Source organism: Leucoraja erinacea, chromosome 19, assembly GCF_028641065.1.
Source record: "Leucoraja erinacea ecotype New England chromosome 19, Leri_hhj_1, whole genome shotgun sequence".
In the NCBI taxonomy this organism is placed as follows: domain Eukaryota; kingdom Metazoa; phylum Chordata; class Chondrichthyes; order Rajiformes; family Rajidae; genus Leucoraja; species Leucoraja erinaceus.
Window position 1 is genome coordinate 3840881 of NC_073395.1, and position 16005 is coordinate 3856885.

General features: G+C 46.3%; 1 protein-coding gene across 1 annotated transcript in view; it reads right to left on the reverse strand.

Moving 5' to 3' along the window:
- The window catches only part of agk (acylglycerol kinase), a 36812-nt gene extending 22837 nt beyond the window's left edge, over window positions 1-13975 (reverse strand). Inside the window, exons 1-5 of the mRNA XM_055650099.1 lie at window positions 13827-13975; window positions 11682-11721; window positions 9919-9998; window positions 8161-8236; window positions 2376-2468 (exon numbers count right to left, since the gene is read on the reverse strand). Coding sequence (XP_055506074.1) covers window positions 2376-2468; window positions 8161-8236; window positions 9919-9998; window positions 11682-11721; window positions 13827-13927 — 390 coding nt within the window. The 5' untranslated portion in view covers window positions 13928-13975. The remainder of the gene's footprint in view (window positions 1-2375; window positions 2469-8160; window positions 8237-9918; window positions 9999-11681; window positions 11722-13826) is intronic.
- Window positions 13976-16005: the final 2030 nt, after the last annotated feature.

A 16005-nucleotide genomic window follows, 5' to 3' on the forward strand; every position in this document is an offset into this window, starting at 1 on the left:
CCAGTTGGGCAGTACGGCTCCTGAAGTCATGACTTGCGCTCGGCTTGGATTACAGTGAGGGAGAGTCAGCCTCACTCTCTCGTCCCGGCCTATCCCAACGGCGGGACAGGCGGAGGACGATGGCTGACCTCAGCTGCACTGACCTAGCTTCCTGCGATCGCCACTGAGAAAATCCCCCGCTACCAGCAATCATATTCCACGCTGGGGGGAGAAGAGGGAGTGGCCAGGGTGCGACTGGTCCTTAATTATGCTGCTGGCCTTGCCGAGGTACAGAAAAGGTACAAAAAGCACACGGCCAGATTTAAGAACAGTTTCTTCCCAGCTGTTATCAGGCAACTGAACCATCCTACCAGTCCTATAAAAATGTAGAAAATAGGTGCAGGAGGAGGCCATTCGGCCCCTCGTTTGTGATCATGGCTGATCGTCCCCTATCAATAACCCGTGCCAGCCTTCTCCCCATATCCCTCGACTCCACTAGCCCCTAGAGCTCTATCTAACTCTCTCTTAAATCCATCCAGTGACTTGGCCTCCACTGCCCTCTGTGGCAGGGAATTCCATAAATTCACAACTCTCTGGGTTGAAAACGTTTTTTCACACCTGTCTCAAATGGCCTCCCCTTTATTCTAAGACTGTGTGGCCCCTGGTTCTGGACTCGCCCAACATTGGGAACATTTTTCCTGCATCTAGCTTGTCCAGTCCTTTTATAATTTTATATGGCCTGATGAATAAATGAATGAATGAATGATATCTTTTATTGAATGATATCTTTTATTGAATGATATCTTTTATTTCGAACGATTAAAAACAAAAGAAGAAAAGAAAAGATGAAAATGAATAAATAAAAGGAAAATTATATATATACATATATATCATTATAAAGATAATGCATTTCGTTGTCTCTGTACTGTACACTGACAATGACAATTAAAATTGAATCTGAATCTGAATATATATACATAAATACATAAATTAAAAAATCAAAAGCCAATTTCAAAATAATACACATTGATCTACTGTCTACCTCATTTGGTGACCCTCGGACTATCTTTGATCGGACTTTACCTTGCGCTAAACATCATTCACTTTAGTCCCTTTATTCTGTATCTGGACACTGTGGACAGTTCGATTGTAATCCGCTGATAGGTTAGAACACAAAAGCTTTTCACTGAACCACGGTACACGTGACAATCAACTAAACTCAAACAAACGAAGTCCTCAGGGAAGGTGAAAGATCAAAGTGAGAATTGTGATGAGACATTCAGTGCAAATATAGTTCTGCCACAACATGGCGGTCCTCTATCGAACAAGTCTCAGCATTCAGATTTGGAGGTCAGCGACCATCACTCCTAATCTGTCAGGCAATAACTCAGCGACAACTCCTCTGTGGTTCTTTTGTGACCTGCTTAGCAGCAGGGCAGCTGCTGTAGGGAGGCAATTACAGAACCAAGTTAACACCCAAAGGTAACAATGTCTTGCATTCACAGTAACTGGAACTTGTCATTAAATTATTCCCAAACAATTTAGCAGCCGCCCTTCTTGCTACCTCGGCTTGTACTCGCTGGAATTTAGAAGATTGAGGGGGGGGGATCTTATAGAAACTTACAAAATTCTTAAGGGGTTGGACAGGCTAGATGCAGGAAGATTGCTCCTGATATTGGGGAACTCCAGAACAAGGATAAGGATAAGGGGGGGGGGGGGGGGGGGGAAGTCTTTTAGGCCCGAGATGAGAATTTTTTTTTCCACACAGAGAGTGGTGAATCTGTGGAATTCTCTGCCACAGAAAGTTGTTGAGGCCAGTTCATTGGCTATATTTATGAGGGAGTTAGCCATGATCATACTGAATGGTGGTGCAGGCTCGAAGGGCCGAATGGCCTACTCCTGCACCTAATTTCTATGTTTCTATGTTTCTATATTAGATGTGGCCCTTGTGGCTAAAGGGATCAGGGGGTATGAAGAGAAGGTAGGTACAGGATCCTGAGTTGGATGATCAGCCATGATCATATTGAATGGCGGTGCTGGCTGGAAGGGCCGAATGGCCTCTACTCCTGCACCTATTTTCTATGTTGATTCTAATAGTAATCCTTTCTTTTTACACGCGTTTTGTCGTGTGATCCGAACAAATGAAGGTTAGGCTTTAAAAGTGCCGTTCCAATTATAAATAAATCGAAGGATGAAAAGAAATAGACATCAACATGGGAATGAAACTCACTGGCGGTGTCATAGAGTCATCGAAGGGCCGACTGGCCTACTCCTGCACCTATTTTCTATGTTTCTATGTTTACCTGCGTGCAGTTACAGAGTAGGCTCGGTTTAATTGCTAAAGGGGATTTGAGTGGATCTGTGGAGACTATTGCCGTGTGTCATTCAGTCTGTACCTCCTGCAAGGTGCCGTCACCTCCAGCAACAATGATCATGTCCGTCTCCTCCATCAACTCCAGCAACTTTTTCGCTTGGCCCTCAAATTCAGTCTGCAGTTGGAACAGAGACAAGATTGCGTTATGTACTTCAGCACAAACCCGCATTTATTAAATAAAGGCCAGAAATGTCACAAACCCCAACAAGCGGCTCATTTCACAAAATTTAAACAAGAGTCCCCAAACATTATTTATGCCAAGGTAGACGGAAATGCTGGAGAAACTCAGCCAGTGCAGCAGCATCTATGGAGCGAAGGAAATAGGTAACGTTTCGGGCCGAAACCCGAAGGGTTTCGTCCCGAAACGTTGCCTATTTCCTTCGCTCCAGGGTTTCGGCCCGAAACGTTGCCTATTTCCTTCAGGGTTTCGGCCCGAAACGTTGCCTATTTCCTTCAGGGTTTCGGCCCGAAACGTTGCCTATTTCCTTCAGGGTTTCAGCCCGAAACGTTGCCTATTTCCTTCAGGGTTTCGGCCCGAAACGTTGCCTATTTCCTTCAGGGTTTCGGCCCGAAACGTTGCCTATTTCCTTCAGGGTTTCGGCCCGAGACGTTGCCTATTTCCTTCGGGGTTTTGGCCCGAAACATCGCCTATTTACTTCGCTCCATAGATGCTGCTGCACCCGCTGAGTTTCTCCAGCATTTTTGTCTACCTTCGATTTTCCAGCATCTGCAGTTCCTTCTTAAACAATTATTTATGCCAAACCCAGCCAACCACATCAAACACACAAAGAGGACAATTCCGACACACTAGCGGGTCCCAGTGCGTTACGACTTACACTGATTAAAACTACGATGCCTGAAAGAAGAGAGGTAAGCACAGGTATAAGAAAAAACATGTCTGAAACAGGATAGAAAGTAAACAAGGAGCAAATCCGGGAAGGGCGAGTTCTATAAATGTCTGATTGCAACTGATTTCTTTGAGAAGTTTTTATAAATCTCTTGTTCAGTCATATATTTCCACTGGAGATGCAGTGTCAGTTCTGGGCTCCCATCTTATTAATGTGCTCACCTTTTAAGGTGAGTGGGACATGATTTAATGGGAACCAAAGGGGCGACTTTTTGACTTTGCCGCAGGTGGTGGTGGGTGTATTCAATTCAATTCAATTCAAAGCACTTTATTCATCCCCGAGGGGCAATTTATAAGGGCGCATTACAGTAGCTGAGACAACCATCTGCACCAACCGGTCGACCGCACGAGCAGTGACCCGGAATCGGAACCTGTTTATCGTGCCTGCAGTCATACATACAATCATACAATAATAACAACAATAAACACAATTTAACACCACCACAGTGAGTCCTCCAAGGACCTCGTATGGAACGAGCTTCCAGTAGAGGTGGTTGCGGCAGGTACAACAGCATTTAAAAGGCACTTGGACAGGCTCATGGATAGGAACGGTTTAGAGGGATATGGGCCAAACAATAGACAATAGACAACAGGTTCAGGAGCAGGCCATTTGGCCCTTCGAGCTAGCACCGCCATTCAATGTGATCGTGGCTGATCATCCCCAATCAGTACCCCGTTCCTGCCTTCTCCCCATATCCCCTGACTCCGCTATTTTTAAGAGCCCTATCTAGCTCTCTCTTGAAAGCATCCAGAGAACCGGCCTCCACCGCCCTCTGAGGCAGAGAATTCCACAGACTCACCACTCTCTCAAACGCTGACAAGTGGGACTGGCGTGGATGGGGCATCTTGGTCGGCATGTGCAAGTTGGGCCGAAAGAGCCTTTTTAAAAAATTAGATACTGGAAAATTGATTGTATGAACTGAAATATGCTAGGAGTTCAGTGATTTCCTGTTTTGTGAGGCGCTAATCTCTATTTGTAAACTATTTTGAACCGATTCAGTGAGTGTCCCAGCCAGCAGGCGTTGCATTATTTCATCTTGCCGCTTGCCAAAGCGAACTGAGAAAATCTCAGGACAGTGTTGGGAGAAATCGGGGTTATGCTTAATCTGAAGTCAGCCTGGTATGCAGTGGTTAGCAAGTGTATTTCAGAGTCGAGTTTTTTCTACGGCAGGAGGTTATTTCATACAGATGGCTTTATGAGATCCCCAGAAACGAGGAGAGAGGATTCAACCGTGGGTAGATGAAAATGCTGGAGAAACTCAGCGGGTGAGGCAGCATCTACGGGGCAAAGGAAATAGGCGCCGTTTCGGGCCGAAACCCTGAAGGAAATAAGCGCCGTTTCGGGCCGAAACTAAGCGACTTTTCGGGTTGAGACCTTTGTGAACTTTGCCAATGCTGCTGATTCCATCCTCTGTACTACAGTGACCTCTGTTGGATGTTGCCGGTGCTGCAGTGATCCATTGAAACAAGTGGGTAGATAAAAATGCTGGAGAAACTCAGCGGGTGCAGCAGCATCTATGGAGCGAAGGAAATAGACGACGTTTCGGGCCGAAACCCTGAAGGAAATAGGCGACGTTTCGGGCCGAAACCCTGAAGGAAATAGGCGACGTTTCGGGCCGAAACCCTGAAGGAAAAAGGCAACGTTTCGGGCCGAAACCCTGAAGGAAATAGGCAACGTTTCGGGCTGAAACCCTTCCGGGTTTCGGCCCGAAACGCTACCTATTTCCTTCGCTCCATAGATGCTGCTGCACCCGCTGAGTTTCTCCAGCATTTTTGTCTACCTTCATTTTCCAGCACCTTCTTAAACATTGAAACAAGTGGAGATCTTTACACTTTGGAGATACAGCATGGAAGCAGGCACTTCGGCCCACCGACCAGCGATCACCCCATACAACTAACACCATCCTACACACTAGGGGCACCCTATGCTGTTACCAAAGCCAAATGTCTTTGTCTATGGACTGTGGGAGGAAACCAGAGCACCCAGAGAAATCCCACGTGGTCACAAGGAGAACGTACAAACTACATACAGACAGTGCCTGTAGTCAGGATTAACTCCAGGTCTCTGGCACTCTATGCCCCAATGTATCCATCCATCACACTCCTATTGACTGAGGTAAGAAAAACCTTTTTCACCCAGAGAGTTGTGAATTTATGGAATTCCCTGCGGCAGAGGGCAGTGGAGGCCAAGTCACTGGATGGATTTAAGAGAGAGTTAGATAGAGCTCTAGGGGCTAGTGGAGTCAAGGGATATGGGGAGAAGGCAGGCACGGGTTATTGATAGGGGACGATCAGCCATGATCACAATGAATGGCGTTGCTGGCTCGAAGGGCCGAATGGCCTCCTCCTGCACCTATTTTCTATGTTTCTATGTCTCTATGTTTCTAACACCTCCCTCATTGATGATGGCGTACCAGTCACGGGAATGCCTTTCATTCCCTCTACACTATAATAAAGGATAAACATGAAGAATGTGGCCAGGATCTATTTTAAAAGCTTCTTTTTTTTTTAATACCCTTGCAGGTGTTTATGTCAGAGCCGCTCTCAGCAGCAACAGAAAAACACGATGGCAGCTAATGTGGGGGCAACGTTTTGCCAGTTTTCAAAAGGCAGAGTTGCCTGGGTGAGTCTTGTCCTGGAGTCCTGGAATATTGCGTACAGTTTTTGGTCTCCTAATCTGAGGAAAGACATTCTTGCCATAGAGGGAGTACAGAGAAGGTTCACCACACTGATTCCTGGGATGGCAGGACTTTCATATGAAGAAAGACTGGATAGACTTGGTTTGTACTCGCTAGAATTTAGAAGATTGAGGGGGGATCTTATAGAAACTTACAAAATTCTTAAGGGGTTGGACAGGCTAGATGCAGGAAGATTGTTCCCGATGTTGGGGAAGTCCAGAACAAGAGGTCACAGTTTAAGGATAAGGAGGAAGTCTTTTAGGACCGAGATGAGAAAAACATTTTTCACACAGAGAGTGGTGAATCTGTGGAATTCTCTGCCACAGAAGGTAGTTGAGGCCAGTTCATTGGCTATATTTAAGAGGGAGTTAGATGTGGCCCTTGTGCTAAAGGGATCAGGGGGTATGGAGAGAAGGCAGGTACAGGATACTGAGTTGGATGATCAGCCATGATCATATTTAATGGCGGTGCAGGCTCGAAGGGCCGAATGGCCTACTCCTGCACCTATTTTCTATGTTTCTATGTCCTTGTCCACCCAGACTGGCAGAGTGCTTGGGTGGTGCTAACACCCACAGCCTTGCTGCCTGGCACCAGCAACCACTTATGTAGCAAGCCTGGCTGCAAACACATGGGAATGGGAAGTATGAGGAAAACCAACTATACCTCTACCCCTCTTCCCACAGATGCTGCCCGACCTTCCAAGCATTTATAGCAGCTTCTGCTCTTGTCAATAATCAAATACTAGAGGGTAAAGCTTTGAGGTGAGAGGGGCAAAGTTAAAAGGACATGTTCTTTTTTTTTTACACACAGGGTGGCGAGTTCCTGGAACGTGCTGCCAAGGGTGGTGGGGGAGGCAAATATGATAGTGGTGTTTAACCGAATTTTGGATAGGCCCATGGATATGCAGGACTTAAAGAGTGGTGATAATTATATGCAGTTCGATAACAGATGATCTTGGCAACTTGTTTCGACACAGACATTGTGGGCCGAAGGACCTGTTGTTTTGCTGTACTGGTTTATGTTCTATGATCTAACCTAAAATCACCACACCTTGACCCTTGGGTACAACTAAGCATTAGTGTGTATGTATTACACTGATGATTGGAAACACTGAATATCCAGACTCTTGGAGCATTTCTGCATTTCTGTAAATAACAGTGCTACATTCAAGGAATATAGAGACACAGTCACCAAACCATTTGGCCAGCCAGAAGCAACCTCTTTATAACACATGCATGCCATTGTTCCATACTCATCTGCCCAAGGCACCAACAATGCTGGTTTAAAATTCACGTAGTTCCCACACATCCCAATCCTACTCTAACCACCAGGAGATACCCGGAACTACAGATGCTGGAATCTTGAGCAAGACACAGGGCGCTGGAGGAACTCAGTGGGTCAGACTGAAGAAGGGTCATGATCCAAAACACCGCCTGTCCATTCCCTCCGCAGATGCTACCTGACCCGCTGAGTTACCGCAGAACTTTGTGTTTTGGCCTAATCTAACCACTGCTAGTTAGATTCCCCGACTCTGGGCAAGACACTGCTAGTGGTTAGATTTCAAAGCATCAGTTCAAACTGCCATCTTTCTACGCAGTAAAATGTTCTATCATGTATGAATAAATAATATTACAACTATTTAATTTTTCAGATGAATCAAATGAATTATTGCAATTACTTTCACCTATTTGATTTTATAAAGTTAGGACATCCTGATGGACAAGATTGTGACACTGAATCAGTTAAACATCTAGAATTATAAAATATATGCTGTATCTCATGGAGTGGTTACAGCTGGTGTATCGCTTCATTCTGGGACTAATAGATTCATAGAGTGAGTCAGAATGGAAACAAGCCCTTGGGGCCCAACTTGCCCACCCCGACCAACATGTCCCATCTACACTAGTTCCACCTGCCTTCATTTGGCCCCCTATCCCTTAAAACCTGTCCTATCCATGTACCTGTTTAAATATTTCTTACAAGTTGCGATAGTACCTGCCTCAACTATTTCCTCATCCCACATGCCCATCAGCCATTGTGTGGAAAGTTACCTCCCAGGTTCCTATTAAATCTTTCCCCCCCCCCTCACCTTAAACCAATGTCCTCTGGTTCTAGATTCCCTGACTCTGGGCAAGACACTCTTGTCCAACCACCTGATCTATTCCTCTCAAGGCTTTGTACATGATTTTATACTCAGGACAATTCCACGACTGAATCTTTACCTTAACCACGGTGACATCAATTCCAGCAAGGTGTAAAATAGGCGCTGCATTCTTTTCAAAGAGATTTCGTGCTTTTCTGAGGGATTAAATGGAAAGATTATTGATTTGGGCGTTACATCTGTGGATGGATTTCTCTTCCTGTGTTACTAATTAATAACATTTCTATAATAAAATGCTCACATGCTATGTATATTCAATTGGAAGATGTACCACATGGCTTTATTACTAATAATAATTAGAAAAATTCTCAAAACAAAACAGATGTAAGATTTTAAAGTGTCAATACCCACTTTTTCAAGTGAGTTTCTAACAACCGAGTTCTGCCCCTTCGGAAACAATGCTGACTATTTAATCTGCAGAATATGTCCAGCATTTTCTGTGTTTGGTTCATAAGTGACAGGAGTAGAATTAGACCATTCAGCTCATCAGGTCTACTCTGCCACCTGGCTGATCTATCTGCCTCTCCTAACCCCATTCTCTTGCCTTCTCCCCATAAAACCTGACACACGCACTAATCAAGAACCTATCTATAGCTCTGCCTTAAAAATATCCATTGACCTTTCTAGGGTCTTATTTCCTTTCTTTACTTCCTTCTCTAACTTCTTCCCTAAGGGGCTTTCTTTTCCCAACACTTTCCTGCACCTTCACGATTCTTGCTCACTTTCCTTACTTCTTTCATTTCTATCTTTTTTAAAGCTCGAAAAACGAAGTGGCACAACAAATGTTTTTAAAAATTAATAAAAAAAAATAAGTAAATAAATAAATATCCATTGACGTGGCCTCCACAGCCTTCTGTGGCAATGAATTCCACAGATTCGCCACCCTCTGACCAAATAAATTCCTTCTCATCCCTTTCCTAAAGGTACATCCTTTCATTCTGAGGCTGTGCCCTCTGGTCCTAGACTCTCCCACTAGTGGAAACATCCTCTCCACAGCCACTCTATCCAGTCTTTTCAACAATTCTGAAGCACGTTGGAACATCTTGCTTGGTGCAGTGTCGTTTACAGCTTCTAATCAGATCCCGATTTAAAATATTTACCTCTTCAGGACTGAGGGATATTTTAATAATTAGGTGCGTGCCCATTCACCCCTTTTACCCTTTTAACTTTTTTTAAAATGCCTTTTAAAAACATGTGATGCCAGGGAGACACATTCTGGTACCGTTACTGTCACAGCTGACTTTAGAAGGTCACAGTATCATAACACTTCAGCTAAAAAGCAGAAGTTATTAAGATAGGTGGTGAAAGGAACTTTTACATGAAGATCTAAAAGCACCCCATAGCCAACAGCATTGCAAGAAAAGTTACACAAAAATGCTGGAGAAACTCAGCGGGTGCAGCAGCATCTATGGAGTGAAGGAAATAGGCAACGTTTCAGGCCGAAAGCCTGAAGGAAATAGACAACGTTTCAGGCCGAAACCCTGAAGGAAATAGGCAACGTTTCAGGCCGAAACCCTGAAGGAAATAGACAACGTTTCAGGCCGAAACCCTTCCGGGTTTCGGCCCGAAACGTTGCCTATTTCCTTCGCTCCATAGATGCTGCTGCACCCGCTAAGTTTCTCCAGCATTTTTTTGTACCTTCGATTTTCCAGCATCTGCAGTTCCTTCTTAAACGCATTGCAATAAACCATGGTCCTGTCTATTAAATCGCTGATAAAATGTCAGCTCATGAAATGCAGCATCTCCGTTAAACAAGAGTTGTTATTTTCACCGATTAAACATGCCAAATAGAATGATTGACTTCAGAAACACTTATTACCCTTTGCAAGCAGCAGGATTGAGAAAGACGGTGGCTTTCTTCACCTTTGCAGTGATGGGCAAGGTCTGGTTTCCAAACTCCTGAGCAGAAAGACAGGTGGGTTGTTAGAGAAAGCAGACACACGACGGAAGCAAAAGGGAAGGACGGCACTGAATAAGAAAACCATTTCACCACAGTATGGATCACTAGTCATTAATCTATAATCCGAAGATTGTACAAAGGCTTTTCAAAGTGAGATTGGGGTTGAGACGGTGGTGCAGCGGTAGAGTTGCTGCCTTGCAGTGAATGCAGCGCCGGAGACCCGGGTTCGATCCCGACTACGGGCGCTGTCTGTACGGAGTTTGCATGTTCTCCCCGTGACCTGTGTGGGTTTTCTCCGAGATCTTCGGTTTCCTCCCACGCTCCAAAGACGTACAGGTTTGTAGGTGAATTGGCTTGGTAAATGTAAAAATTGTCCCTAGTGAGCGTAGGATAGTGTTAATGAGTGGGGATCACTGATCGACGCAGACCTAGTGGGCTGAAGAGCCTGTTTCCATGCTGTATCTCTAAACTAAACTAAATCATAGGTACACAAAAATGCTGGAGAAACTCAGCGGGTGCAGCAGCATCCGGATGATGCTGCACCCGCTGAGTTTCTCCAGCATATTTGTGTACCTTCGATTTTCCAGCACCTGCAGTTCCTTCTTAAATAAATAATAAACTAAATCATACGTTCTATTCCAATGCTCTGCTGAAAATCAAACTTAATTTGAACTGCAATATCAGCCTCTCAAGAAAAGCGCTATAAATTAGTGGAATTGAAAACCAGAAGTCACCTGTTACAGATGGTATAAGGACATATGTCTTTTTTTAGGTTTATAGTTTTAGTTTTTATAGAGATACAGTGTGGAAACAGGCCCTTCGGCCCACCAAATCCGTGCCGATCAACAATCACCCTGAACGCTATGTCTATCCTACAGATTAGTGACAATTTACAGATTGCAATTAACCTGCAAATACGCACATCTTTGGAGTGTGGGAGGAAACTGGAGCAATTGTAATCATGTATTGTCTTTCCACTGACTGGATAGCACGCAACAAATGCTTTTCACTGTACCTCGGTACACGTTAGTTTGATTCCAAATGGTTTAGTTTGATTCCACTTTTGGAGCGTTACGTTTCTGTGTGATCTACAGCAGCCGGAGAGATGGTTGCTGGATGCTTCAGTTCAGCTGAATGTTACACAAGAGGCTGAGAACAGCGTACATTGGTTCTTACACGTGGCTAAACTAGTTCCTTTCCCCTCGCCCTCTCCACATAGTAATTGTCCTTTCTTGTCAACATTATGTGCCTTTGATGGCTATTCATTGCAACGCTGTGGAGAAAGTCATGTCTGTGCATTTTCTTTCTTGACCTTGGCTACTGACTGTGTGGAGTTTGCACGTTCTCCCTATCATTGTGTGGGTTTCCTCCGGGTGCTCTGGTTTCCTCCCACATCCCAAAGGCATGCGGGTTTGTAAGTTAGTTGGCCCTCTGTAAATTGTCCCATAGTGTATAAGATATAACTAGTGTGTACGGGTGAACTAGTGTCAGCGTGGACTCAGTGAGCCGAAGGGCCTGTTTCCATGCTGCATCTCTAGATTAAAAACTAAACTAGAAGCCACATGATTTCCATTATACTGACTGGAGGTGACATTCTGCCTCAATATGTGCAGTACAGTTTGGTTTGATTATATTGAGGCTAGTAGGCCGCGAGAAATTGTGTGAAGTTGACTTTGCCGTACCTGTGCTTCTTGACATGCCGCCCTGCGTAAGAGATTGTCCCTGAATTAAAAATAAAAAGAAGGCAGCATAACAATCTTCACTCTTTCTTTATTATTAATAAACCTTTTTGTCATCTTTCAAATGTAACAAGAATGTTCAGATAAAAATGTGCTGCAAATTCATAATTTAGACAATAGACAATAGGTGCAGGAGGAGGCCATTCGGCCCTTCGAGCCGTTCAATATGATCATGGCTGATCATCCCCAATCAGTACCCCGTTCCTGCCTTCTCCCCATATCCCCTGACTCCGCTATTTTTAAGAGCCCTATCTAGCTCTCTCTTGAAAGTATCCAGAGAACCGTCCTCCACCGCCCTCTGAGGCTGGGAATTCCACAGACTCACCACTCTTTGTGAGAAAAAGTGTTTCCTCGTCTCCGTTCTAAATGGCTTACTCCTTATTCTTAAACTGTGGCCCCTGGTTCTGGAGTCCCCCAACATCGGGAACACGTTTCCTGCCTCTAGCTTGTCCAAACCCTTAACAATCATATATGTTTCAATAAGATATCCTCTCATCCTTCTAAACTCCAACGCATCACCGGCTTCCTTGAGTCTGTCCAAAGCAAGCGATGTCTGCGAAGGGCATGCACACAGTCCCCGCGTTACACAGTCCCCACGTTACAGTCCCCGCGTTACACAGTCCCCGCGTTACACAGTCCCCGCGTTACACAGTACAGTCCCCGCGTTACACAGTCCCCGCGTTACGTACAGTCCCCGCGTTACACAGTCCCCCCGCGTTACACAGTCCCCCCGTTACGTACAGTCCCCCCCGCGTTACACAGTCCCCGCGTTACCACAGTCCCCGCGTTACAACAGTCCCCGCGTTAACACAGTTCCCCGCGTTACACAGTCCCCCCCCCCCGTTACGTACAGTCCCCGCGTTACACAGTCCCCGCGTTACACGTCCCCGCGTTACACAGTCCCCGCGTTACACAGTCTCCCGCGTTACGCACAGTCCCCGCGTTACAACAGTCCCCGCGTTACACAGTCCCCACGTTACACAGTCCCCCCCGTTACCCAGTCCCCCTCGCGTTACACAGTCCCCGCGTTACACAGTCCCCGCGTTACACAGTCCCCGCGTTACACAGTCCCCCGCGTTACACCCTCCCCGCGTTACACAGTCCCCCGCGTTACAAAGTCCCCGCGTTACAACAGTCCCCGCGTTACGTACGCGTACCCCCGCGTTACGTACAGTCCCCGCGTTACGTACAGTCCCCGCGTTACACAGTCCCCCGCGTTACGTACAGTCCCCGCGTTACACAGTCCCCCCGTTCCACAGTCCCCCCGTTACGGTACAGTCCCCGCGTTACGTACAGTCCCCGCGTTTACACGCGTCCCCGCGTTACGTACAGTCCCCCCCGTTACGTACAGTCCCCCCGTTACACAGTCCCCACGTTACACAGTCCCCCCGTTACGTACAGTCCCCCCGTTACGTACATTCCCCCGCGTTACGCAGTCCCCGCGTTACGCAGTCCCCCCGCGTTACGCAGTCCCCGCGTTACGCACAGTCCCCGCGTTACGCACAGTCCCCGCGTTACGCACAGTCCCCGCGTTACACACAGTCCCCGCGTTACACAGTCCCCGCGTTACGTACAGTCCCCGCGTTACACAGTCCCCGCGTTACGCACAGTCCCCGCGTTACGCACAGTCCCCGCGTTACGCAGTCCCCCGCGTTACACAGTCCCCGCGTTACACAGTCCCCGCGTTACGCACAGCCCCCCGCGTTACGTACAGTCCCCACGTTACGTAGTCCCCCGCGTTACACAGTCCCCGCGTTACACAGTCCCCGCGTTACGTAGTCCCCACGTTACACAGTCCCCGCGTTACGTACAGTCCCCGCGTTACACACACAGTACCCCGCGTTACGTACAGTCCCCACGTTACAGTCCCCGCATTACGCACAGTCCCCCGCGTTACGGTCCCCGCGTTACGTACAGTCCCCGCGTTACGTACAGTCCCCGCGTTACGTACAGTCCCCGCGTTACGCACAGTCCCCGCGTTACGTAGTCCCCGCGTTACGTAGTCCCCAGCTCCCGGCCCCACACAGCCCACACGCCGCCCCGTGTACTGTACCGGTACCGCCCGTGTCCCCGCCCCGTGTACTGTACCGGTACCGCCCGTGTCCCCAGCTCCCGGCCCCACACAGCCCACACGCCGCCAACGCCGATTTCTTCCAGTGACGGCGGACGGTCCGCAGCGCCGCCGCCATTGTCTCCCGCACCGGAACTCGGTCCGCCCGCTATCCCGTCCCCCAGTCCCCGGCACCGAGAGCCCGTCCGGCGCGGAAACCCGTCCGGCGTAGACCCGCCGCCCCCACCACGCGTTCCCCCCACAGATACAGATTTAAAACAAGCAACAAAGTGCTGGAATAATTTGGAGGACCAATAAATCAAGAAACCAAGGAGAAAGATTAGAAAATAGATGTGGTCTTTATATGAATGTTGTAGGAAGGAACCAGATGCTGGATTTATACCCCAGATTGACACAAAGCAACTCTGGTGATGTTGTGGGTTAGGACCCTTCTTGCAGTAGGGAGAGGAGAAAGGTTAGAAGATATGTCTTTATCTGAATGTTGTAGGAAGAAACCTGATGCTGGTTTAAACCAAAGATAGACACAAAATACTGGAGTAACTCAGCGGGACAGGCAGCATCATCTCTGGTGATGAGACCCTTCTTCACACACCCATTCCTCCAGATACTGCCTGACACAATCAGTTAATCCAGCACTTTGTGTCTATCTGGGGTATAAATCCAGCACCTGGTTCCTTCCTACAACATTCATATAAAGACCACATCTATTTTCTAATCTTTCTCCTTGGTTTCTTGGTCCTCCAAAATATTCCAAATGGGATTTAAACCTCATACCACAATCAGCCTGAAGAAGGGTCCCGACCCAAAACATCACCAGAGATGTTCTCCAGAGATGTTGCCTGTCCCACTGAGTTACTCCGAGCACTTTGTGTCTTTTTTTGTGTGTAAACCACCATCTGCAGTTCCTTGTTTCTAAATATACAGACCCAGCATCTTAATCTCCCAGTGAGACACCAGATCCCAACTTACTCCTTGAATGCATTCATAAATGCATTAATTTTCAGCTGATAATATATATAAAATATATGAGCTGTCATCATTTATAAGAATCTATAATCATATGTTTGCAGGAAAATATTCTCAGCACCTTTTGTTTGGAAGTGAATGAGATTATTAAACAAACAATGATTCTTCCAAAGACATGCCGGTATTTTAACACCTTCAAACTCGCAATCTAAGTGCCATATGTAGTCACAACGGTGACATTCTTACTGCAGCAATGTTAGAGATGTGTAAACACAATACACATAGATAATATGTAATAAATAAAACATCAATACATTAATAACAGGGCAAAAAAACTGAAGTCCTTTATAGCCTTTATTAACATGTTCACATTCATTTTCACATAACATGTGGAATTAAGGGATATGGGGAGAAGGCAGGCATGGGTTATTGATTGGGGACGATCAGCCATGATCACAATGAATGGCGGTGCTGGCTCGAAGGGCCGAATGGCCTCCTCCTGCACCTATTTTCTATGTTTCTATGTAGAGCACCAGAAATATACATTTATTGCTTTGCACAGGAAGCTCTACAAATAATAGAATGTAAATCAGTTTAACACTAGATAAGGCCCTTCAGCCCACCATGTCCATGTTGAACATTTAGCCAAGTTAAACTAACCCCCTCTGCCTACACGTGATCCATATCCCTCCATTCCCTGCATGTCCATGTGCCTATCTAAAAGCCTCTTAAAACACATCTGCCTCCACCACCACCTCTGGCAGCGCTTTCCAGACATCTACAATCTTCTGTGCTAAAACAACTTGTCCCTCACATCACCTTTAAACTTTGTCCCTTTCACCTTAAAGTCTTTGCCATTTCCACCCTGGGAAAAAAATATTCTCACTGTCTATCTTATCTATGCCTCCCATAATTTTATATACTTCAATCAGCTCTCCCCTCAACCTCCAACATTTGAGAGGAAACTTCTCCTCAGAAAGCCACCACATCCTTCCAGCAATGGGGGACCAGAACTGCGCACAACATTCCAAATGCAGCCTAACCAAAGTCCTATTAAAGTGCCTCACGACTTCCTGACTCTTATACTCAATACCCCAACTGACATAAAGGCAAGCATACCAACTGGATTGATCCACTTTCACTGTAGTTAGTCTTTCTTGCTTGTCCTCTTTGTTAACCTTTCAACCATCTAGGATCTCAACTGCAGAATTCCACGCTGAACTCCAGCAA